This window comes from Protopterus annectens, chromosome 1.part1, assembly GCF_019279795.1.
Source record: "Protopterus annectens isolate FY-2018-M chromosome 1.part1, PAN1.0, whole genome shotgun sequence".
In the NCBI taxonomy this organism is placed as follows: domain Eukaryota; kingdom Metazoa; phylum Chordata; order Ceratodontiformes; family Protopteridae; genus Protopterus; species Protopterus annectens.
Window position 1 is genome coordinate 1,989,912,562 of NC_056726.1, and position 25,388 is coordinate 1,989,937,949.

Below are 25,388 nucleotides of genomic sequence, written 5' to 3' on the forward strand. Positions count from 1 at the left end.
AACATACTTGCCTGAGACACATAATCTGAGAGCTCAGTCATGTCTCTCTTCATATAGTCCAGTGAGGTATGTCTCAAGTCGTTCACACCAACATGGATTATGACAGTCATAACAGTGCCTGTTGTTGAGAGACTTGAGTGCATGTGTGATGTGGAAGATCCTGGCACCTGACAGACAGCTGACCATGACATTTTCCTTATCCAGCCTAGTGAGAGAGACATCTGTGTGTCTCACAAATGAGTCACCTATGACTAAGATGTTTGTTTTTGTGTTGTGCCTGAGGGGCTTGACTGGTGAGACACTGGTGTGTGGTATATTATGTGTACTATGTTCTGCAGTGGATATATTATGTGAAGCGTGCTTGTTTTTGGGTTTGGGAGATCTCTGATGTTTAAGTATGTTTCTTGAAAGGACCTCCACATATGTAGGTTTATGTGATTTCGTAGGTGCAGTAGGTGAGGTATGCATGCCGACAACCTGCTTAGTATCAGATGGACTGACTGATGAGCAAGAGAGTCTGGATTCTAGGTTCTTGATATAGATACATCTCTCATATAATTAATTTGTGTGGACTAGAAAAAGTGGGTTGTCAGTGTACATGATGCAATTGCTATATTGCTTCAGGATTTCCATGTCAACCAGGCTGTTTGGAGAAGCTGTGGGAAGTTGTCCATCCATAAGGCTAGATAAGTTGATGTGGTCAGAAAATAGGGAGAGGACAGGAAAGAACAGGTAAAGTAGAGGACAAGAGAAGTGGGCACAAAATACGAAGGGGTTAGTGGGTGGGATCTGTGTTGGTACCTCAGGAGCTTTGCTGAATGTATCACCTGTCAGTGCGGGACAATCATGAGAAGTCACCAATGGAGCACCAGCAGAGTACTAAGGGAAATTTTGCAGGTAAAAGTGTTTGTATCTGTAACCACCAATGGTGCCGACCTCTGCACGGCAGTGCACAATGCACAAATGCGGTGCTATGTAGCAAACGAGCACAAACTGATCTAAACAAATTAACCAATAAAAAAGCTCAAAATTGAGCCTTGTTCCAGTGACCTTCGATCATATGAGTTCTAACTGCACAGTCCTGCCACTAGGGTGCAAGGAAACCCTCTCCAACAAAAGATAGCCTGTTTTTTATGCTTGAGGCATACAACAGGAACTAGATTTAGCAGGTCTGAATCTAGTCTATTCTACAGCAAACAAAGTTTAACAATTACAGAAAAAAAACAGTTCAAATTAGCAGTGATATGGTAAAAACCCAGTTCAAAAGTGCAATATACAGTGAAAAATTCTACTTAAATTTTGAAGAGATCAGCAGATGGCTTGGATTTACTTATGTATCAAATGAGATCAAACTGATTTTAAACAAATTAACCAATACAAAAGCTCAAAACTGAACCCTGTTCAAGCAACCCTTAATCAGATGAGTTCTAACTGCACACTCATGTCACTAGGGTGCAGGGAACCATTTCTAATAAAAGATAGTCTGGTTTAGTGCTCAAGTTAGGCAAACAGAATTAGATTCAGCAGGTCTGAATCTAGTCTATGTTACAGGAAACAAACTGCAACAATTTGAAAAAAGAAACATTTCAAATAAGCAGTGATATGGTAAAACTGCAGTTCAAAAGTGCAATATATAGTGAACAATTCTACTTAAGTTTTGCAGAAATCAGCAGATGGCTTGGATTTACTTATGCAGCAAACAAGAGCAAACTGATTTAAGCAAACTAACCAATAAAAAAAGCTCAAAACTGAGCCTTGTTTCAGCAACCTTCAATCAGATGAGTTCTAACTGTACACTCCTACCATTAGGGTGCACGGGAAGAGGAACCCTCTCCAACAAAAGATGGCCTGGTTTAGTGCTCAAGTTATACAAACAGAGCTAGATGCAGCAGGTCTGAATCTAGTCTATGCTACAGCAAAGTGCACCAATTTCAGGAAAAAAAAGTTCAAATAAGCAGGCACAATTATATACACACATAAGTATATATATATATATATATATATATATATATATATATATATATATATATATATACACACACACACACACACACACACACACACACACACACACACACACACACCAGCAAGATAAAATGATAAATACACAGCAGAGAACTAAATAGTTATTAACCCTGGATTACCATCTGGCTCACAAGTAGGATGTAGGAAATTAAAACAAGAAAAGTTATCTCCACAAAGAGAGCAGTCAACAGTTGAGTCCCCAAGGGCTTTATGCTGGAACCTCAACATTGTTCTAAATAAATGATCCCATCATAATAGGCTAAGTTACGATAGAATGTGACATGAAAATAATGCTATATATTTGTGGTTTGTACCTTGCTTATGCAAAACAATTTTGCAGCTGTAATTAACTGCACAGAAGGGACATCAAACCTATCACACATACTGACTCCTGTGGTTTATCTATTTCTCCTCTCCTAAGGACCAAGAAAATACATCTTTCCTCCAGTCAGCAGTGCATGAGTAACAGGATATCTTATGTTGTCATTTTCATTCATTCCTCAACTGATGGGGGTCTCAGCTGCAACCTCAGATCTGGCTCAACTGCTTTTTTTAGATCCAACTCTTGAATTCCTCCCTTGACCCAAAATATCCCACTAACCTAAAATATCTCAGATCTCATTTGCCATCATATCGCTCAAACGCAGCTCCTTCTCTCTCAAGCAGTTGGGAGCTTTTTTCTCAGGGTTGTTAGTTTTTTTGTTTACTGTATTTCTCTTATCTTTCTTAATTTCCCTTTCACTTGTCCTCCCTTACATTCTAGTTTTTGGGTTCTGTCCGTCAGGCAGTGCTTTTTATTTCATACCCATTAGTTCTTGGATACTCCCTTGAGTACCATTGTTGGTACTCTTGCCATTTTTTCTTACCCCTTAATGCTACCCTTCAGAGAGTGTATTCTTTTGTACCATTGTTGGTACCTCCTTTCTGCTGTAAAAAAAAGAAAACTTTTTCTTTTTTCATTATCGTAACAGAAAAGCCGACTGTGTTTAAAACATGCATTTTCTGTGGGCAAAAGATTCCTAACTCTGATGCCCACAGGCAGTGTGTTTACTGCTTGGACATGGCCATTTAGATACTGACTGCACTTTTTGTGCAGGTTTTAATTCTAGAGCTGTAAGTGACCAAAGGAATAAGTTGGTGTTGAAGGGTTTTCTTCCTTCTACTTCCTCTTTTTACCTGCTAGAGCTCAGCCCCCCTCCCAGAGGTCTTAAAAAGGGAAGCCTGAACTGGCTTCTAAGGATAAACACTCCAAGAAAAAGGTCTCTGGCTCGCTAACCTTATTTGGCTGTGACCACTGAGCCTCCATCAAAAATTTCAAAAAGGTCACATCCAACTCCCTCAGATCCTATCTCCTTGAAGTCTATGTCACCTCGGATCTGGTCACCCAGGTTTTCGCCGAACCCGATATCTCTTTGACTTCCTTCTCCTTTTCTCTGGGAGACTCCAAGGAAGCAACCCAGGTCACAATCTACAAGTTCCCCCTTAGGTAATTTAGGAGCTTGTCTGAAGCAGATATGAGTAGAATGATGAGGAAGTTTCTCAGAGCTCAAATCCAGATGTGGGTGATTCCATCTCCATCTCTCATCGGGCCTGTGAGCCTGTCCTCCACCAACTGTCAGTTAATATCTATGTTCTCCAGACCATCCCATGGTGTCAGAGCCCCCAGATCCAAGATCTTTGAAGGGTGTTCTTGTCAGATCTGAAGACAGGTCGTTCTTTGACTCTGACCACTTCCCGTAGTCATCCAACTCTGATTCTTTATAGCGCAGGAGAACTCTCAGCACCAAAGCATCAATGCCAGCTCCGAGGGATTGGGGTCGATTCTGAAGTTATTGGAGCTATCTATGCTTTTAGGTGCTTCAGTGCTAGACAGCTTGGGTCCAGCTCCATTTTCAGGAAGAGGGAATGGATGGATTCAGGGCTCATTGGCACAGGAAGCTTTGGCTCCGGTGCTGCCAGCTTCTATTTCTCCTAGGGCCTCTACCTTTGAGATAGTGGAGAGGGCTTTCTCTTTGCCTAGAGAGAGGACATTCTTGCCCCCCTTGGATCCTATCTGTATTCCACAGTCAGGTCTTAGTTCTGAACTTTTCACTTCTATCCCACCAGGACAGCCAACCCTTTTAGGTCTCCAGTCAGTCCCTCAGGACTCCTCTGTCACTTCAGATGCGTCACCGGAACGGTCCACTGATGAGGTCCCTCAGAAGAAAACATGCAAAGGAGACATTTAATTTCCTCTCAGGAATCTCTCATTGAGGACACTGACTTTGATGAAGGGGAATGGTCCCCAAGATCTCCACTTAAGAAGGTTTCCTTTGGATAAATCCTAGAACTTGTAAAACAGAAAGGTGGTTGGTCTTATGGCAGTCCTTCCCAGATTTAGTTGGCGTTCCTGGAGCCTTTCAAGTCTAGCCCAGCTGCATCTTGGATGACCCCCACCCATTGACTGATGAGCTAATAGACCTTGTCTCACTCCATGCATGGAAGGAACCAGATACTGTGGAGCCTGTCCTCAAGTACCCAGATAGACTTTTAGCCCTCCCAAAGGACAGAGCACAATCGAGCATGGAGGTCCCAGCAGATGCCATGGTTGTGGCAGTAGCCACTAAGAAAAAGCTTACAGAGCAGACCTCATCTGTCCATCCCCCTAACAGGGAGTCTAGGGAGTTGGACAGATTTGGAAAGTGCATTTATGCCTCAGCAACTTTTGCATGTGGTCATTGTATTATTTGGCGCATTTCACAAGGCTGTAAAGAGATTTGACTAAAGAGCTCTCCCATTCTCTTTCCGGGTCCATGTCTGTGGAAGAGCAGAACAAGATCTCTTCACAACTGGCCACCCTTCAATTAATATCTAATGCTTCCATGAGTTTGATATCCCATGCTGCAGCGGTTACCTCATGGGTGGCAGGTTCAGGCATAGCTATAAGGAGACATGCCTGGATGCACCTGTGTGAGTGTGTGGAGCCCTTCAAGTCTTCATTCATTAATGGTCCTTTTGATGGATCATCCTTGTTTGACCCAAAGGTAAAGGAAATGCTGTCCAGAATTGAGCAAGATGGGAAGACCTTGTCTGCTGTTATGATCCGTTTTTCTACTCCTCAGAGAGCATTTTCTCAGAATCAGTGAAGAGGCAGAAAGATGTGAATTCACAAGTCCCAGAGTCCTTTCCAAGACTCATGAGGGCATGAATTCCCCCAGAGGTTGGGGGAGGTACTGTAATGGAAGATGCTACCCCTCGTGGCAGAGGTGGCCTGCAGAACCAGAGTTTCCAGGATTCCTTCTTAGACAAACCCTAAGAGTGCTCTTGAAACATTGGCTGCTGTTGTCTCAAGGCAGTCTGGGGGGAACTTGTTTCTGCACTATGAAGCCTGGGCACCCATCACAGAAGATACTTGGTTGCAGAAGATCATATCCAGAGGTTATTTTATGCCATTTTCTCAAATTCTAGAAGGTCCCCAGACCAGATATGATCTGTAACCTCCTCAAGTTTCTTTTTAGTGCCAAAGCAGACAGAGGACTTGAGACCTATCCTGGATGTCAGCAAACTAAACCAATACATGAAATATTCTAGGTTCCAGATGGTCACAGTTCAGTCTATTTTTCCCCTGCTGCAAAAGGATGTTTGGATGTGCTCGACAGATCTTCACGATGCATACTATCACATAAAAATAAACAGGTGCTTCAGAAGGTATCTATACTTTCAGCTGGGAGCCAGTTATTACCAGTTCAGAACACTGCTCTTTGGTCTTACCACAGCCCCCCACTTAATGCATGGTGGTGGTAGCGGCTCACTTGAGACTGCTGAGATTCAGAGTGCTTCTGTATCTTGATGTCTGGCTCTTAACTGCCCTGACCAGGCATCTACTTTTACAAGCAGGGGACTACTTGCTCCAGTTATGATCATGGTGGTGCCCACCAAGAAAGAACTCATAAAGCAGAATTCTTCTGTCCATCCCCTAACAGGGAGTCAGGGGCATTGGACAGATTTGGGAAATGTGTGTATACTTCAATGAACTCTTCACTCAGATTGCTGAATTATTTGGCACAAATCACAAGATTACAGAAGGATCTGATTTTAAGGAACTTTCAAATTCCCTCTCTGGGACTAGTAGTTCTGAGGCTCAGTCTTCTGTGGCCTCACAGTTGGCTACCCTACTATTAATCACTAAATTATCTATTAGGCTCATCTCCCATGTGGCTGAAGGTATCTCAAGGGTGGCAGGTTCAGGCATTTCCATTAGGAGGCATGCCTGGATGCACTTGTGTGACTTTGCAGAGCCCTTCAAGTCCTCTTTCATCAGTGCACCTTTTGACGGAAGCTCTTTCTTCAGCTCTAAAGTAAAGGGCACACTCTCCAGATGCAAGTAAGATGGAAAGACCCTATCTGTAGTGGGAGTATGTTTTTCGACCCCTCAAAGGACCTTTTCCAAGAATCAGTGAGGAGGTTGAAAATGTGGTTCAAAAGACCCAGGGTCCTTTCCAAGATCCCCATGAAGATAGTTCCCGCAGGGGCAGAGGGTGGAATTTGAATGGAAGATGTCACCCACATGGCAGAGGAGGCCTGCAGAACTAGAGATCCAGAGATTCCTTCTCTGACAGACCCTACCAGCACTCCTGAAAGGAGGTCCAATTTTCTACCTCAGGAGGCATTTATCCCTGCACCAGAGAGCCTGGCTAGACATTACAAAAGATACATGGGTGCCGAGGATTATTTCCAGGGGTTATATAATTCCCTTTCCCCTGCCACCTCCACCTGTATGTAAAATTCCACATGTTCCACCTAGTCAAAAGAAAGCAGCAGCACTAGAAATATAAAAGCTGCTAAAAAAGAGTCATCCAAGATGTCCCACTGCCAGACAAGATAGAATCCGGAACTTACTCAAGATTCCTTTTAGTGTCAAAGAAAACAGGGGACTGGAGACCAGTTTTGGATCTCAGCAGTGTGAACAAATCAGTTCAGAATGTCAAGTTCTGCATGGTCATGGTTCAGTCCATTCTGCCTGTTTTGTGCAAGGATGACTGGATGTGCTTGACAGATCTTCAGGACATGTATTATCACATAACAATGAGCAGACAATTGAGAAGGTATTTACTCTTCCAGCTAGGAGCCAGCCATTATCAGTTCAGAGCACTGCCCTTTGGCCTCACCACCACCCCCAGTGTGTTCATCAAATGCATGGCAGTAGTAGCAGCTCACTTGAGACTGCAGGGATTCCGAGTGTTTAGATGACTGGCTCATTACCGCCTCGACCAGGCATCTACTGATAAGAGCTTGAGACCAGGTACTCCAGACTTACTCCCATCTAGAGATAACCATAAATTACAACAAATCTCATTTAGAACTGTCTCAGACGTTGGAGTTCATAGGAACTATTTTCAACAAATTATCCACGACAACCTCTCTTCCTCTGTCAAGAGTACAAACTATCAGAATCCAAGTCAGGAAGATAATTCATAGCTCTGCAGTCCTAGCCTGATTAATCCTACAAGAACTGGGATCAATGTCTGTGGCTATAGTTCTAGTTCCAGTTCCACTAGCAGGGTTTCATATGAGGATTCTTCAATGGATGTCGGTAAATCAGTGGTCTATTCTTCATCAGCACATGTCCTGTCATATGAGAATTACCCAAGCATGTAAAGGATAACCTTTGGTGATGGATCCACTCAGATCAGGTTCTACAAGGCCACCCCTTCATTTTTCCTCAACCCAAGGCCATAGTGACCACGGATCCCAGATTAGGTGGGGGGGGGGGCATTTCCTGGGAAAAACAGTCCAAGCCACGTGGTCCCCCGAAGAGGTCAATCTGTACATCAATGTCCTAGAAATGAGAGTAATGCTGTTAGCATTGCAGGCCTTCCAAGACTGTCTCCCTTCTGGGACATTTGCGATTCAGACAGACAGTATGTCCGTTGTTTGGTACATCAACAAACAAGGAGCAACCAGATCTTACCCCTTGCCTTGAGAAGCTCTCAAAGGTTGGCAGTTGGTGATCTCATCCAATCAATTTCTGATAGCAATGCCCATTCTGGGGAAATCCAGCGTGATAGCAGACAAGTTGAAGAGGTCTATTCTATTACCTCATGAGCAGTCTGTCAGCAAGAATGTGATGGGAATGATTTTTCATATATGGGGCCAGCCATGCTGCAACCTGTTTGCATCTCCCTAAACAAGTGCAGCAGGTTCTTTGCCCTAATCTGCCTACCAGGGGAGTCACCGAGGGATGCTGTCCTGCATGATTGGCTCCTCGGTCTCTTCTGTGCTTATCCTCCAGTTCCCTGAATTCCCAAATTTCTGCAGAAGACATTCCATTTGAAGAGCAAAGCAATCCTCATTGCCCATTACTGGCCTTGACAAATTTAGTTCCCCTTCCTTTGGCCTTATCTAATCTACCCTTCTTGGAGTCCGGATCCAATTCTGGACCTTCTGTCTCACCCGACAGTAATGATTCACCCAGATACCTCAAACCTAAGACTGACCACATATTTTTTCCACTTCTATTGATAGCCAGACAGCATAGACTGTCATCCCCTGTTCATCATATACTTTTGTGTTCCCACAAAGCTTCTACAGTGAAAATGTACATATGTAAATGGAAAAGATTTGTTTTTTGGGGGCAACAGAAATATAGTGTCCTTGAACTTTTAGCAACAATTTTCAATGAAGGAGCCAGCTTCTCGGCTATTAGGGTACAGCTAGCTGCCATTTCTAATTTTCACGTTGAGATTGAAAACTCCTCCTTAGCTCCTTAGACTTTTTGAGAGGTGCTATTCGTTTGAGACACCCTTTTAAAGACCCAACTCTAGCATGGGATTTAAATTTGGTATTACAGTTCTTAATCCATTCACCTTTCAAACCAGCAGCTAAATGCAAGTCAAAATTTCTGACCTGGAAAACTATATTTTTGGTAGCCATCACTTCTGCTAGAAGACTTCCAAAACTTTAAGCACTGTCTTCTAATCCTCCTTACTTAGTATTTCATAAGGATAGGGTGGCTTTACGAACCAATGCTGCCTTCCTTCCTAAGGTGGTGTCAGAATCAAACATCAACCAATCTATTACTTTGCCAGTTTTCTTTACAAATTTTACAAACAAATGTGAATATATGTTACACTTACTGGACATTCACAGACAATTGTGTTTTTACTTACACCGAACAAAATTTTTTTAGAAAAACAGATCAATTGGTCGTCTCATTTGCAGATTCCAAACTGGGGAAGGCAGTCACAAAGGTAACCTTAATTAAGTGGCTTACTGATTGTATATTCTTTGCGTATAACAAATTAGGTCTTTCTTTACCAAAACCATTGAGAGCCCATTCAACCAGGTCCATGGCAACGTCTTCAGTATCTCCTTCCAGAGCATCCATGGATGATATATGTGCAGTTGCTACTTGGGCTAATCCTCATATCTTTATTACTTGTTACAAATTGGATCTAGTCTCAAGGGGAAGAGCAGCCGTTGGCTCAACTGTGCTCAGGAATATCCTTCCTTAGAGCCCTCAAGGGTTTTCAGGTAGCTGGGGACCAATTGTTGAGGAATGAATGAAAAGTGACAACATCAGATGAAGAAGTTATATACTCACCACAATGTTCCATCAGTGTTGTCCATTTTCATTCTTCCTCAACTTCCCTTCCACCAACCCTTACCTTTGAACTAATGACTTTTGGAAGAATCAGACCTTGTAAGGGAACCACTGTTCCTTATGTTGAGCTCCAAATATGGATTTCTGTTAATATGTTGCTAATATTTCCCTTTATACTATAAGCCAGCAAACAAGATCTGAGGTATGTTAGGGGATAGAGCATTATAGGTAAGGGAGGAGCTTGTTTGTTACTGGCCATGAGCTGAAAATAAAGTCTCAGTCGGATCCGAGGGTCGGATCCGAACCCAGTTGTTGAGGAAGAATGAAAGTGGAAAACACAGATGGAACATCTGAGAGTCGGATCCGAACCCATTTGTTGAGGAAGAATGAAAATGGAAAACACAGATGGAACATTACGGTGAGTACATAACTTCTTTTTTCTTTATCATATTCCCCCTCCACTCAACCTTGATAGATAGTATATCCTCATTCAGTATTGACAGTTCATATTCACTAATTTTATTTATATAAACTTAAAATGTATTTTCTTCTACTACACACATACTCCAAAACTGATCATTTGGTTATCTGTTACTTTTAATCCATTACACCTTATACCCAATCACTTGTTTTGTACTTTTGCCTTGTTTTCCTACTGAAAAATAATCAGATTTGTTTATCTACTGCACTCTCCTAATTTTCTGATGACCAAATGATTATAATGCAATATTTATCTTCAAAGACTGACTGGTACAAGCAGGAATTAAGCCAGAAAATTAAAATGTATACCCACAATCTCATATTTCTTCCCCATACACCTTGCATTTAGAAAATATTGACATAGCTAGGGTGGGATGAAGGGGAACAGTCACCATGGATGTTAGTGGGATCAGCTTTTAATGCATGCCAGCATTGAGAAATGCAGCAAACAGTTTGCTATAGTGTAAAAGAAGAGAAGGTGAGAAAGATGAGCTTTTTTGGTCTTCAACTTAAAGTTGGTGCATGCCAGATTGGGGCATGGTACTGGGTACAAGAATAGCAAGCTACACCTCTGTGTTTTCCCTGCAGTTATATTAATCATTTTAGTGCTGTCCCCTGTAGCTATAACAATTTCTAAATGTGCATGCCTTTTTCTGAGCAAGTTATGTAAAAGCCTTTGTAGCGGGCATAAGTTTAGACACTTGAAGAGATTTTGGCCTCAGTAAGTCAAAGTTTCTGAGTTATCCTTAGAAGAAAAATTTACTTAGCCATGGAAAATAATGTGTCTGCATATATTCTTAGTAGGGTTGCTACCTCTTCAAATGTCCAAAGTGGAACATTTTCGGTACAAACATCAGATTTTACAGGCCGACACATACCCATGGTCAGTACAAAGGATATAACTTAACTTTTTTGCCTAAATAAAAGCTTATTCTTGTAGCATTTTAGTTGCTTATTCTGTTTCTTATAACATTTAGGTATTTTAGATACAGAATAACTGTTTTATGCAACTATTACATAAAATATAGGAAATAATTTTGTCCTAAAATTTTAGGACATTTGCCATTTTTTAATTTTTTTGTCAGGACACAACTGCCCAAAGAGGGACTGTCCCTCGCAAAGTGGGACAGGTGGTAACCCTAATTCTTAGACATAATAATTTAACAATGGTATAATTTGTTTTTACTGCTAACACAGGATAAGTTTCAGTCTTGCTGGTCTACCAGTTACCTAGGGATTTTATCTGCTTCCACTGTGATTCACTAGTTAAAACTTGGAGAGGAATTAACTTGCCAAATACAACTGGCCAGGAATTTAACACAAAGAAAAACTTAAATGCCAGCATTTTCTGCAGGGGTACATCCCTCTTCAATGCCTATGTGGATGGAAGAGTTGGGAGGGTGGCCTAATGGTTAAGGTGTTTGCCTTACAAACACAAGGTACAGGGTTTGAATCTCACAGGGGATAACTGGCTAGGCTTAAAATGGTTCGCAAGGGCAGTTAGCCTAGTACTAATCTATGAACCTATGAGTACAAGCACTCTAGACACCCTGAACTTAAGTATAGTAACTCCTTTGTTGCACCAACATAGAGAAAGAGAATTTGTGAAAATAAGTAAATTGTTGTCCATGCACAATGAGAAATTACACAGACAGTACAGTAACTTCCTGTGGAAAAAAGAGAGACTGATGGTTTTGATATCAGTGAGTTGAAATTGATAGATAGAACTGTGTCCAGTTTGTTTTCAACAAGCCATATGGACACAATTTCATACACATCATGTTTTGCAATGCTGATATCTCTTAGTGACTAGGATACATTAATATAATCTTAGCCTATTGTCTTTTGGGCTGCCTGTTAGGTTCATAGGTGTTTACTTGGCTAACGACCACATGGACCTTTTTAAGCCTTGCCATGCATCCCAAATCTCTGATGAGTTCTGATACCCTTGATAAGTGTAAGCAATGGCCTGGGAGATGAACCATTTGCAGGTTACCCGTTTGCATCAGAGACATAGGTGCCAAACCAATGATGAATTTCCGTTTTCCCATCCAGTTGAATTGGATTAGGGAGGAACTCTACTTCACATGGATGTGGAGCCTGTTCCACAGACGGGGTAGTCTCTGGGATACATACCTATCTGTCCAGCAGGTCCTATTTATATCACAGGCAAGGCTTAAGTCTTTAGAATGGGTAATTCTGGTACTGTTTGTTTTGTGGATATGCAGGAGGTTCATCAGAGTGGGATCTTTCAATGCCCTGTATGCCAGGCATTGATCTCCCCTCAAAAGCCTGTAGATGACAGAATACAAGGATAGGGCCTTGAGACGGTCTGCATAGGACATATTAATTATGCCCTATATTCTTTTAGTGAGGAACCTCTGTGGACTTTCCAGTTGTTGGATATGCCTGGTTAGGCACATACCAAAGGGGGCATTGTACTCAATGATAGGTCTGATGAATGCCAAATACAGTGGAACAATGACTTCCTTGGACTTAGATGCCATAGATTACTATCTGTGTGTGTCCGTAAGTCCCTGACTGTTGGGTCAACTCTAAGGGGTTTGTTGTCAATATGATAGTTACCAGTGATGGATGACTTCCCAAAGGATACTATTATGCATTTCTTGGCATTTAGTTTTAGTCCATGACTCTGACAGCAGTTGTTTGTGTCAACCCCTCCTGGAGAACATTTGTGTTACAAAACAAATTTGGGCTGGTGATTAAGACAATGTCTTATTTTTGTGAATTCATACTCAAAGCCACTGTTTTTCCATTTTCCACCCAAACTCTATACAATTCTAAAATTGGTACTAAGTGCAAAAACAAAGATATTCATAGAATCTGACATATTAGACTTGAATTTCTCCTGCCAGATTTCTTAACTTATTATTTTGTTTCTAAAATTTGCTTTCACGTCTCTTACAGATACAAATAACTTCTTTTGCTGTATTTGTATAAATTGCAAAAAATACTGACTGGAAACCACAGTGACAGTCACAAGCATAACACATAGAATTTATGCTAATGAAAATTAATCTTTTTATTTCAGTAAATGTAAATCAGTGGATTTGTCCACAATGAGCAGTTGGTGCAAACCAAATACAGAATCCAATTCTGCCACCATGCTGTGTGTGATGAGTATAAGCATGATGCCTGATCTCATGTGTCACCGTTCTGAGGCTGAAATTCATGCAAGTTGGAGGGGCATATTATAGTTTGATCATTTTACATAAGGTCAGTCTGCTTACTGCAGCTTAAAATTGGAAGAGACATAAATGAGTCAAAGACACACAACATGTTATATGACACATCATTTTATATATAAATGTGCATTTATTTCCTTCAGGGATATCTTCATGTTAAAAAAATAAAATTAAAAGACTGCTTATAACAGTAATTGAGGGATAACACTACCAGTCAATATATAATTTCATTAATATTGCATAAATTATGTATTTACTGAATTCTTATATGAAGTATATATGTAGATACCAATAAATATTGCATCATCGGGTGGACATGCAAGTAACAGCATTAACATGTTATTTATTTATTTTCTTTTGTGTCCAGTTGTATGATATATAAATAGTACTATCTCGATGTCACAACAAATTATTGTACATTTTACTAGGTGAAACAAAAATAACTCTGGGAGATTGCTATGTTTTACTGTTACAAATGGGAGGTTCAGACTACTTTTCAGAATTTCTCCTTCTGAAATGCAAAGTACACAATCTACAATTGATTATCTGCTAATTGCCCTAATGGCAACATTTCACATCTCCAGATTGACTGCTTTCACAATGACAAAGGTCAAGAATGATAAAGAGCTTTCCTGCAAGTGCAATTTATAAATAAAACTGTAATGTGTAAAACCCTGATTCAAAACTATTTTATTACTTTTTGGCTGATTACGTCTGAACATAAACACTGATGGAGGAGCTATAGCACCCTAAACACCCCCTCTAAATTCACCTGTGGATTCCAAGGAAATATTGATAACAATGAAGGGGTTAATATTAAATATGTTTTTTAAAAAAGCTGCCAAACATTATTATTTTAATCATTAATGAATCTAGGTTGTTTTCATTTTTTTTTTACTTTATGTGGTCATGTGTTCAATGTATGGTGATATCTCATGTGATTTTAGTGCCTGCATAATTTCTGGTAAAGTTCTGAATTAAAAAAAAAAAAAGATAAAAGCACTCAGTTTCTTGGCTCTGATTTGTGATTCTTGTTGTTATGTTGTGAGATGATGGAGATGTATAACAAACTTTTATATTCACTTGTCCCTACAGATGGGAAGGCCACTCATCTACTGGAATGCATCCATTATGGCCAGAATTTTTTTTTTTTTTTTTGCAGTAAATCATACCCATCCATCAATATGTTAAACCCATGTCAAAAAATGAGCATGTAATTGCATTGTAAGGGAGCTACACCCCGCCTACATGGTGAGGTACCCCCTCATTTGTCAGTTCAAGTTGTAATTTAGCAGACGGCTTTCATCATGGTTCTGTTATCACCACTAGTGCTTGTGACTTGGGAGCATTTCCCTGGCATGCTCTTACACCATCTCCCTTGGTAGAAATCAGTAATTGCATCATTGTGCTTCTATCCCCTGTCATTGGCTTTTTTAGTCCCCAGAACACTAACCAAACCTAAGGCATCTAGATGTCATTTAGGGGTTTATCCTTCTGCACTGCAGAGCTAACTACATTGTACATCTGACAAGTATTCCACAGAATGCAGACAAATGACCAGTATATGCTTAAATCATGAATCAGGCTGCCATTTAAAAAGCAGACCTCAGAGGATATAAAGTAGTCATTATAAATTTCTAACATTATGATTTACCATTGCATTGCATCCATTTTGTATATATGCCTGTGCTTAACTAGAGTCTTACTGACTGGGTCTGTTAGGCACCTGTTTTGAAGCTTTTGCTTTCAAATTTTCATTATGTGACTTAAATGTTTTTTTTTATGATGCTTCTGTGACACCTTATTATATTATTGAATTTTCTAGGAAAGAAATGAATTTACTTCAAAAACTTTATGGCTTATATGATACTGTGATGGTCAGCATTAACGGGTACTATGATTTACTTTGGAGTGAAGTGGATATTGAGAAGATTAACACTGAACTTCAAGACTTTCAAAACAGGTAACAGTCTACTTCAGAAACTTCTGAACTTGAAGCTTTGTTATAAAGAAAATGGACATTGAGTTGTTTTATGTAAAATTTCATGACTACTGTGATGCCATGCAGGTGGGGGGTGATAAGATGTTGAGAACTAATCTAAAGATATGCTGTATTTTTTTCTCACTTGATCTGTATTGGTAACATGTTGTAAAGTAATATATATACATTCTGTGGATTGCGAATGCATGACAGCTTTTTATTTTGCAAGAAAAAAATGATATGAAGGGATGAAAAAATCAAAAAACTTGTATTTGAAATACAAAGTGTCACTTTCAGCAGTTTCTTAGGAAGGACTTGGTTGTTTGCATGTAAGTAAGTCACACATGAATTTGGAGACAGGAAAATGAAAGGTCATAAAATACAATTACAGTGTACTTCAGTAAAGTAGCTGGATATAACAATGAAACAAATCAGGCCTTAACAGGCAAACTGTTAATAAACAGCAATGTCCAAGGCCAAGAATACAGCTTCTGTGGGACGTGACAATATCCCTGGCTGTGTTTTACATGAACTACAGAGTGAACTGGCACCTCATCTGTGTGCCCTGTTCAATCACAGCCTCACCTCAGGCTTTGTCCCTATCGAATGGCACACTGCTACAGTCATCCCTCTCCACAAAGAAGGAGCGACTACAGACCCTGGGAAGCATTGCCCCATTAGCATGATGAGTTTGCTCTGCAAAGCTATGGAACACATCATCATGGACCTAATAAACATGGAAATAGGGAATCTCCAAACTCTGGATCCCACACAGTTTGGTTTTGTGAAGGGTAGTTCATGCCTGCTCAACTTGGTCGACTTCTTTGAGTTAGTCACCAGAGCTGTGGATTAAGGCAAGGTGGTTCATACAGCCTACCTTGATCTGGCCAAGGCCTTTGATACCATTCCCCACTCGGGAATCATAGAAAAACTCACTAAGCTAGGCATCAACCCCTATATCACTAGGTGGGTTGCAGACTGGCTCACAGATAGAACCCACAGTGTGAAAGTAGCTGACTCCAAGTCAGACTGCCGACCAGTCACGAGTGGAGTTGCACAGGGTTCAGTCCTTGGTCCTCTTCTGTTTGGTATCTACTTCTCTGAAGTCTAGACCAACACGAAGGGACTCTGGCTGACAAAGTTCCCAGACGATTGCAAGTTGGGAGCTATTATTAACGCCCCAAGTGATGTTGACATCCTACAGAAAGGCCTCACTGAGACCAATGACTGGTATCAAAACAGTGGTCTTAAGCTTAATGCCAAAAAATGTGTCATCATCCCCTTTGGGAAAAACCTGGTTCCCATGAATTACCACATCGATGGTAGTCCACTGAACATAGAAGGTGTTATAAGAGATCTGGGAACACAGGTTGACAGCAACCTCTCTTTTGACCACCACATTGCCACTGTGGTCAGAAAGTCCTTCTATGTAGCACATCTCATTACTAAGGGTTTTGCATCCAGGAAGAAGGAGGTCATTGTCTCCCTATACTCTTCCCTTATTAGGGCAAACATAGAGTACAATGCCCCATTTGGCATGTACCTCACTAGACATCTGCAACAACTGGAGAGGCCGCAAAAGTACCTCACAAAGAGGATCCTAGGCCTTAAACACTTGTCCTATATGGACAGACTCAAAAAAACCTCCAACTATTCTCTGTCTCATATCTCCTACTTAGAGGCAATCTCTGCTTGACTTACAAAGCCATATCTGACCCAGTTCTGTTAGAAATGCTACATCTAAAGAAATCCCAATCCTTCCACACCACACCCTCCAGAGACCTCAAACTCATTACCACAATCAACAGAAAGTGCTGGAGGGACAGGTTCATAACGCACAGACTGCCCATGCTATGGAATAGACTTCTCATACATGTCAAACAGAGCACCTCACCTGCCCTCTTCAAGAGAAATCTTGATGAGTGGATGGGAAATAGAAACTTCACCCCAGGGATCACTCCAGTGGCTCTACGCGACAGAGGCACGGAGAACTAAAGTCAAGTGGCACAATGCCAGGGTAATCCTATGGGCTAGGCTTGTAAAGGCTCCAGGGCCATTATTCTAGTACACACCTATGAACCTATGCCTACTGTTAGCAAGAGCACACTTCTGTGTAGAAAAGAAAATAATGTAAGTTGAAGTTTATAACCTCCTTCAAACTAGGGAAAAATTCCACAATCTTTTTCAACCACCTGAATCCAAATTAAAGTATTGTCTCAAATTTTATCTCTCACTTTATTCAAATGGTAGCCTTCCTAATCAAAACTACTACACCCAACAACCCAGCCCCAACACAAACAACTAGCATAGTCAACTCTTTCTCTCTTACATCTGTCCCTATCTCTGTTATCAAACAATCCCTAAAGCAACCACTGTATTTCCTGACCATCTCCTGCCAGAATACATTAACAGTGTCAAAGATGCGATGATATACCCAGTAGCCATCCTAATAAACTGCTCAATGAATGAAAACTATGTCAAATTACTGTGGAATATGTCCTTCATTATACACTTGCATAAGGGTGGTCCCTCCACTGATCTGTCCAGCTAAAGATCCATTTCTACTCTTGTCATCTCTTTCAGAAATCCTGGAAAAGTGTATCCACTCCCAGTTTCTTAAATTCATTTTGCAACACACTCTCCTCTCTCCAACTCAACACGGCTTTAGACCCCATCACTGTACCACTATAGCCTTACTTGTTTTTTTCAATAAAGCTAACCAGAACAGAAATCCTGATAAGCTCATATCCACCCTCTTCCTTGACATTTCATAGGCATTTGATATGGTCCACCATCAAAAACTTCTTCTCAGACTTTCATCATTAGGTCTCACCAATTCCTGCTTCATGTGGTTCCATAGCTGTTTGACAGGCAATTAGCTGTTAAATGGTACAGTGATTATTTCTCATTCTTACCTATATTCTTTGGTGTTTCTTAAGTTTCAGTCCTAAGATCCTTATTGCTCAACCTATTTATAAATGAAATCCAGTAGTACAGAACAGAGGACTAAAAGCGCAGCTGGAATGACAAAAACTATAAATTCTTTAATGTAAAACAGATAAGCACTTTCTTGCCATTTACGGCACTTCCTCTGATCATTAAAACACAGAAGTTATGTAGCACAAAGCATCCATTCAAAAATCACAGCTCCATCACATGACATGACATACATCGAGAAAAATGCAAACGACAGGATACAAAGTAACCAACCCATTCATCTATAGAGAGCAGGTGATTTTAGATACTATTTCAAGGTTACGGTTTCATTCAAACCATAGCCCTTATCGGCCTGTAATAGGATAATCCATTTAAGCTCATTCTCTTCAGTTTTAATCATAATATCACCGATTCTCATTCTATCATAAGATAATAGTACGAGAAAAACAAATGAATGCTTCAAACCACATGTCATAATATATTTCACCAAAGCATTTTTGCCATGGGAAATCCTAATTTTATATATGTGTTCACGAATCCACTCTTTCAAAGAGCGGTTCATCTTCCCCACATAAAAACAAGGGCAGGTCATACATCAGAACAGCAGAATCAAAAACAGGGCAGGACGGTGCAATGGTGCAGCAGTAGCGTTGTCGCCTCACAGCAAGAGATTCTCCGGTTCAATTCTTGGCTGGAGTGCTTTCTGTGCAGAGTCTGCATGTTTTCCCTGCGTTCATGTTGGTTTCCTCTGGGTGCTCCAATTTCCTCCCACATTTGAAAGACATGCATCTGGAGCATTTCTCCTCGGGCCTTCGCTGAAAATTGGCTTCATTCCGAGTCGGACCTTCCCGGTTAAAAAATAATAAATAAATAAAATAAAATAAAATCTAGCTAAGTTTACTAAATTCCTGGTAGAACAAGCATGGGGAGTCCATGTAATACAGGCACTACCAGGCACTCATCCCTCAAATAATCATAGAGTTCTTTCATAATGTATCTATCTACTCATTAAACAGTTGTAGACCTCATTATGAAGCTTACAGATAATAACATCTGTATTTTCTTTACTAGTCTCAGAATATGTAGACTCATCAGATAGCAATGCATTCATACTTGCATAATAGAAATCTCTGTCCATAAGGACAATAGCCCTTCCTTTGTCCAGATGACAAATAACCAGATTGTTAATATCCTGTAGTCCACTGATGGCTAAATACTCCCCTCCTCCCCTCAGATCTCGTTTGCTGCACATCTAGCTAGCATCGTGGCCCATTGCTCCAGGTTCCTGGTAAGGAATTCATCAAAATTTGTCTATTTCTTCTCTACTTTCTGTGGCTTTCCTTTAGGTTCTTGTTATTTCTAGTTTATCCCTACCCTTGTGCTTGGGCATCGGTCTTCTAAATCTTTAAAAAAAAAAAAAAAGAAAATGCCACTTTCTTTCCCTTTCCATTTCCCTCTCTAACTTAGTGGTGTGGGTGTGTGTGTGTGTTTGTGTGTGTGTGGGGGTTCCAACACCATTGCCAAGACCCCTAAGCCTGGGTTTCAGAAATGCACAGGGTGTGGAAAAGGGTTCCCCCTTCTGATAGCTACACTCTTTGTGTGATTTTCTAGGGATTCCCCACCTGAACACCTCCTGATTGATCTGCATGCGATTCAAGCCCCGTGCATTGATCAACAGGAGGAACAAGTTGATCCTCAGGGGCCTCCTTCCTTCACCTTCCTCAGTGGCTCCTACTTCATCTTCCACTTTTGCTGCTGCTTCTTCTGCCCTGGCCTCTGGGACTCAACCTCCCGCTAAGAGGGCAGGGGATGGGAGGAAGCACAAACACAAAGACCAGGAAAAACCCAGGAAGCGGTCCCCTGACCATGCTTCCTCAGCCGAGTCTCCGGCTAAATCTCACCCAGATGCCAGCCCTGGCTCCCCTCAGCTCTGTTACCCCTGCTTTTCCCTGGAGCTGGAGGTTTCTTGGAGCTAATCCCCTTTATCGGCCTCTCCCCAGTGCCACTCCAGACCAGTTTCCTCCTCCTGGTCCACCTACAGCCTCTTCGAAGCCGAGGTGGATAGGATGATGCAGAAATTCATCTGGACCCAGATCCAGATGGGAGTCTTGTCTGTCCCCTCACCCTCTGAGGCTGGGGGCATGCAGCCTGCCTTTATACCCATTACTCCTTCTCTGAACCTTCCCCCGGCTTCGGAGTCCTTGGGTCTGAGGCCCCTCATCATTGAGGGGTCTACGCCGATGATACCTGGTGCCTCAATGCCGACCATTGCCCTGAGTTATTCAGCTCCAATTAACTCAGAGCTCTCGGGCTGTCAGAGCCGTAGCTTCAGCACTGGATCTGAGGGGGTGGTGTTGGCTTTGGGGCTTTTGGAGTCAGCCCTTCCACTCAGAGTTTCGGCACCTGGAGGCTCAGGTCTGGCTCCCCAGTCGACGCAGAGAGTTACAGACGCGATCTTGGTCCCAGCTTCCAGGATTCATTCCCCTTCTGCTTATGATGTGGTGGAGAGGGTCCTCTCAGTCCTATCAAGACCTTTGATGTTATCATCCTCGGGGTCTGTCCTGGCAACCTCTCTTTCTGGTCCAGATTCCGCCATCCTGCCGCCTCAGGGACAGCCTTTTGCCTCTCTGCCCCATGGGAACAGCCAAACGTTTCCAAGTCCTCCCCAGAGACCCACCTCCGTAGCTGTCTTGGAAACATGCATATAAAAGGAGGCACTTGGACTCCCCACCAGAGTCCCTCACAGAGGACACCAACTTAGAGGAAGGGGAGAGTTCCCCTTGGCCACCCCCAGAGGATGTCTCCTTTGGAGACATCATGGAAATCCTTCACCAGCATGGGGGGGGGGTCGTCTGTCCAAAAACCCAACCCTGATGAGTCGGTGTTTCTGGAGGCATTTGGCACAAGACCCTCTACTTCCTGGTTGTCCCCTTCTGTGGATCCACTTATGGATTTGGTTACATCTCAAGCATGGTAGGAGCCTGATACAGTGTAGCCCATTCCTAAGCACCCCGATAGAATTTTGAGTCCGCTCTTAGATAAGGAACATTGATCTAAGGGGTCCCTGATAGATGCCATGTTGGTGGCGGTGGCCACCAAGAAAGAGCTCGCTCAGGAGAGCTCCATGGTCCATCCACTGGGCTGAGAGTTCCTGTCCATGGACCGTTTTGGCAAGCAGGTTTATGCTTCAGCCATGTTCGCAGTACATGTGCTGAACTACATGGCATATGTGATCAGACTTCAGCGAGACCTGGTCAAGGAGGTCGCTGAGTCTGCCCCAGGGTCCGTGTCAGAGGAGGAGCAGAAAGTGTTCTTCTCCCATTTGGCCACCCTCACTTCTGTTTCTAACACCTCTATGTGGCTTCTGTCCCATGCTACCAAGGGTGCTGCTAGAGCGGTCGGTATAGGCGTTGTCATCAGGTGTCATGCCTGGCTCCAGGTTTGTGCATTCTCGGAGCCCTTCAAGGTGTCTTTTACAAATGCCCCGTATGATGGTTCCACTCTTTTTGGAAAGACTGTATGAGAAAGACAGGAAGACCTTGTCTGCCATTGGGTTTTGCTTCTCAACCCCTCAACGATCCTTTTCCTGGAATCAGCGAGGGGGCAAAGAAGATGTGGTTCCGGAAGTCTCAGGGCTATTCCCAAGATGCTGAGGACTCACCCTCCCCCAGAGGTAGAGGGGGATATAACAGAAGCTGCCCTCTTGGCAGAGGGGGTCCGAGGAACCAGGTGTCTCGGGATTCTTTCCCAGACAGACCCGCGCAGCAGCCCTGAAGCGTTGCCCAACTGCTCGTCTCTGGAGGCAGTTGTGGACATCTCTTGCTATACCCAACAGTCTGGGAGTCAATTACAGACGATCATTGTGTGTTGCAAATCATATCCAGAGGATATCAATCCCCGTCATTCAAATGCCAATCTCACCCAAACACCTCCTGGATGTTCCACCCATGCAAAGGGAGGAAGCAACACTAGAAATTTCCAAGCTGCTCGAAAAACGAGTCATCCAGCTCGTCTCCCCAGACCAGTCTGGATCAGGCATCTATTCCAGGTTCTTTTTAGTGCCAAAAGAGACTGGAGACTTAAGACCCATCCTGCATCTTTCAACCCTAAACCTGTCAGTTGCCAAGACAAATTACGGATGGTCGCTCTCCAATCTATTCTGCACTTCCTGCAGAGAAATGACTGGATGTGCTTAATGGACCTCCAGGGTGCGTGCTATCACATCAGAATGGACAGGCACTCTCAGAGGTTCCTCCTCTTCTGGCTGGAGGCCATTCATTACCAATTCAGAGTGCTACCCTTTGGTCTCACCACCGCCCCCCAGGGTGTTCACCAAAGTGATGGCAGTGGCCACTCCTTTCTTTCTAGCGTCTGATGAAGTTCTGTTACTGAACCAAATGAAAGCGCTTATTTTACCTTTTTTGTATTAAATTAATGTTGTGCTAATCCCAGCCTTAAGCCTTTTCATTTTATTTAGTTTTAGTGTTTTTTTCCCTGTTTCTTTGGTTTGTTGAAGAACAAATGAAAACAACTTCAGATAAAGAGGTTATGTACTCACCATAACGTTCCATCTGAGTTGTTGCTTTTCATTTGTCTTCAACCATCCCTCCCCCTTCCCCATGGCTTTTGAGAGCTGTGTGGTGCTCCGAGTGGAAGAGACATAGCCCTTACTTTGGCAAGCCTTTGTCTTTCCTATAGTGCTTTCAAGGTACTACTACCAAGGTGCTAAGGTTCTTGGTAAGGACAGGGTGCTACTGTCAGCAGCAAACTCAATCTGAGGGGAGGAGAGAGAGGGGCATTATGGGTAGGGGAGAAGCTTGGAGCTCGGATCTGATGCTGGAAAATGTGTGTGTGTCAGATCAGTACCGGATCCGCAGAGCCCCCCCACACACACAGGTTGCAGACAAATGAAAAGCAGCAACTCAGATGGAACATTATGGTAAGTACATAACTTATTTTTTAGATGTTTTCTGTATTTATTTGAGACTGTCCTTCAATGTTGTTTTAAACATTTCCTATGATTTTGAACACTGAAGTCACTGTGAATACATATTTAGTATTGTCTTGTTCTTTTATTATTTATTATTAAATATATTTAACCATTTCAATTGTGGCTGGTCTGTCTTGAGATATTTAAGCTTTTAGAGTACTTGCATATCTATTTGATGACACTGTGCAGGCCACTCCTAATAGCCTTGCTCTTGGTCAAACTACCATTTGGATTAATAGCATTACACAGTAGGATTGGCCACCCTTTGCTGAGGGCCTTAAAGTAGCTGATAAGTAGTGGCTGGTGGCAGTGAAAACCACCTTATAGTCTGGGCAGAAGGGGGCATAGCTAGTAAACTTATGCCAGCCTGGCCTAGGTGTGTGTGTGTGTGTGTGTGTGTGTGTGTGTGTGTGTGTGTGTGTGTAAATCAAACCTCAAAGTGTGTGTGTGTCAGCTACTTGGGCAGGGACACGAAGCACTAGTTGGACAGAGAGGGTGTTGAAGGTCTTGGTTTGGCCACCAAGCTGAGGTTTCAACACTATAGCTGTGCCAGTGGGGAGTCTTATTGGGGATCTGGAGAAAGAGGGAGAAACCAGCCCCAGACTGACTGTGGTCTCAATGTGCTCTTAATGGAAATTGCACTTTACTGTGTGTGTACTTGTCATCCTCCCAATGTGTATGTTCTCAAATGTTGCCAGTGGTGAGGATTGAGGCTCTTTGGTTACTGGGCCATTGCTGGGGCATCACAATCCTATTACAGACTGATAAGGGCTATGGTTTGAATGAAACTGTAGCCTTAAAACCGTATCTCAAATCATGTGCTCTCTATAGATGAATGGGTTGGTTACTTTGTATCCTGTCATTTGCATGTTTCTCAATGATGTGCGTCATGTCATGTGATATATCTGTGATTTTTAAATAGATGTTTTGTGGTACATTAACTGCTGTGTTTATTTTGTATTTTAATGATCTGAGGAAGCACCGTAAACAGTGTGAAAGCACTTATCTGTTTTACATTATTAAAGATTTTATATTTTTATCATTGCAGCTGTGCTTTTTGTCCACTGTTTTGTACTATTGGATTACTTTTGCTGCCTCTTAACATGAGGACACCTCTTTTCTTTGTTTCATTCTGTTTATAAATGACTTACAGATTCATAAGTTCATAGGCAAATAAATAAATAAATACATATAGGGCTGACTGCCCTTAAAGGCCATTTTAAGCCTAGCCAATAACCCAGGGTCAAAATCAAAACCTATACTTTGTGTCTGAAGACCTTAATCATTACCCTAAACCAACCCACCCACCTTACCTACTTCATCTAGACATGTTGCAGTAGTCCAATATACTGATGACTACAGTTAAATGTACTTCTAAAGATATCTATACTCTCCAACAGCTTACACAACAATCTTTCTCTTCAGTAGAAATCTAGCAGGACAACTCCCAACTCCTCACTGCTGTTAAACTCAAAACAGTACATAACACAAAAAGAACTATTCTCCATAACATTTAAGGAAAGTGCAAAAAGTGAACCGGTAACACAAACCAAACTGCTAGGAGTTATTGTAAACCACCATCTGAAATCTAACCATCACATACTGCAAGTAGTAAAAAAAAAAAAAAAAAAAGAAAAACCACTAGACAGTCTCTATTGGGCTGAGCCTTTCCTTTCAGATACAGCCAGGAAAAGCATTGCCTCTACCTATCTACTCCCAACCCCACAGTTCTGATCAGCTTGAGCTCCACAGTAACTCACATACTCCAGCAAGGTAAAATAAAGTTGTGAAATTTGTCACTAATTTGTCCCATAAGACACACCACTGCTCAACACTCAGAGACCTTAACTGACTAGACTCACCTACACTTATCAACACACAACTACTGATAATACATAAACTACTCAATAAACCAGAACAATGTCCAAGCTTTGAATCATTCATTTACCCCTAAGAAAAATCTTATTTCCGGGGACAAACTGCTACTTATGATATCTAAGTCTAAAAGCGCAGCAGGTGACTGTATGTTGCTTGGATGTGGAACTCTCTTCCCCTCTCACTAACACAAATTAAAAACCTGAATTCCTTCAAAAACTGAACTTACGCATCCTCTTATGCATTTTTGGCTCTGTTGTGAAACTCCTGGCTAAGACCATATGCTAAAGGTCGGCTAAACTTCACTTAACA

The 25,388-nt window shown here is 41.9% G+C and overlaps 1 protein-coding gene across 1 annotated transcript in view; it reads left to right on the plus strand.

Annotated features, from left to right (window-relative positions):
* LOC122816787 (dynein axonemal heavy chain 8-like) overlaps window positions 1-25,388 on the plus strand; it is a 9,517,065-nt gene that overhangs the window by 5,171,029 nt on the left and 4,320,648 nt on the right. The window contains 1 exon segment of the mRNA XM_044089814.1: window positions 15,119-15,256. Coding sequence (XP_043945749.1) covers window positions 15,119-15,256 — 138 coding nt within the window.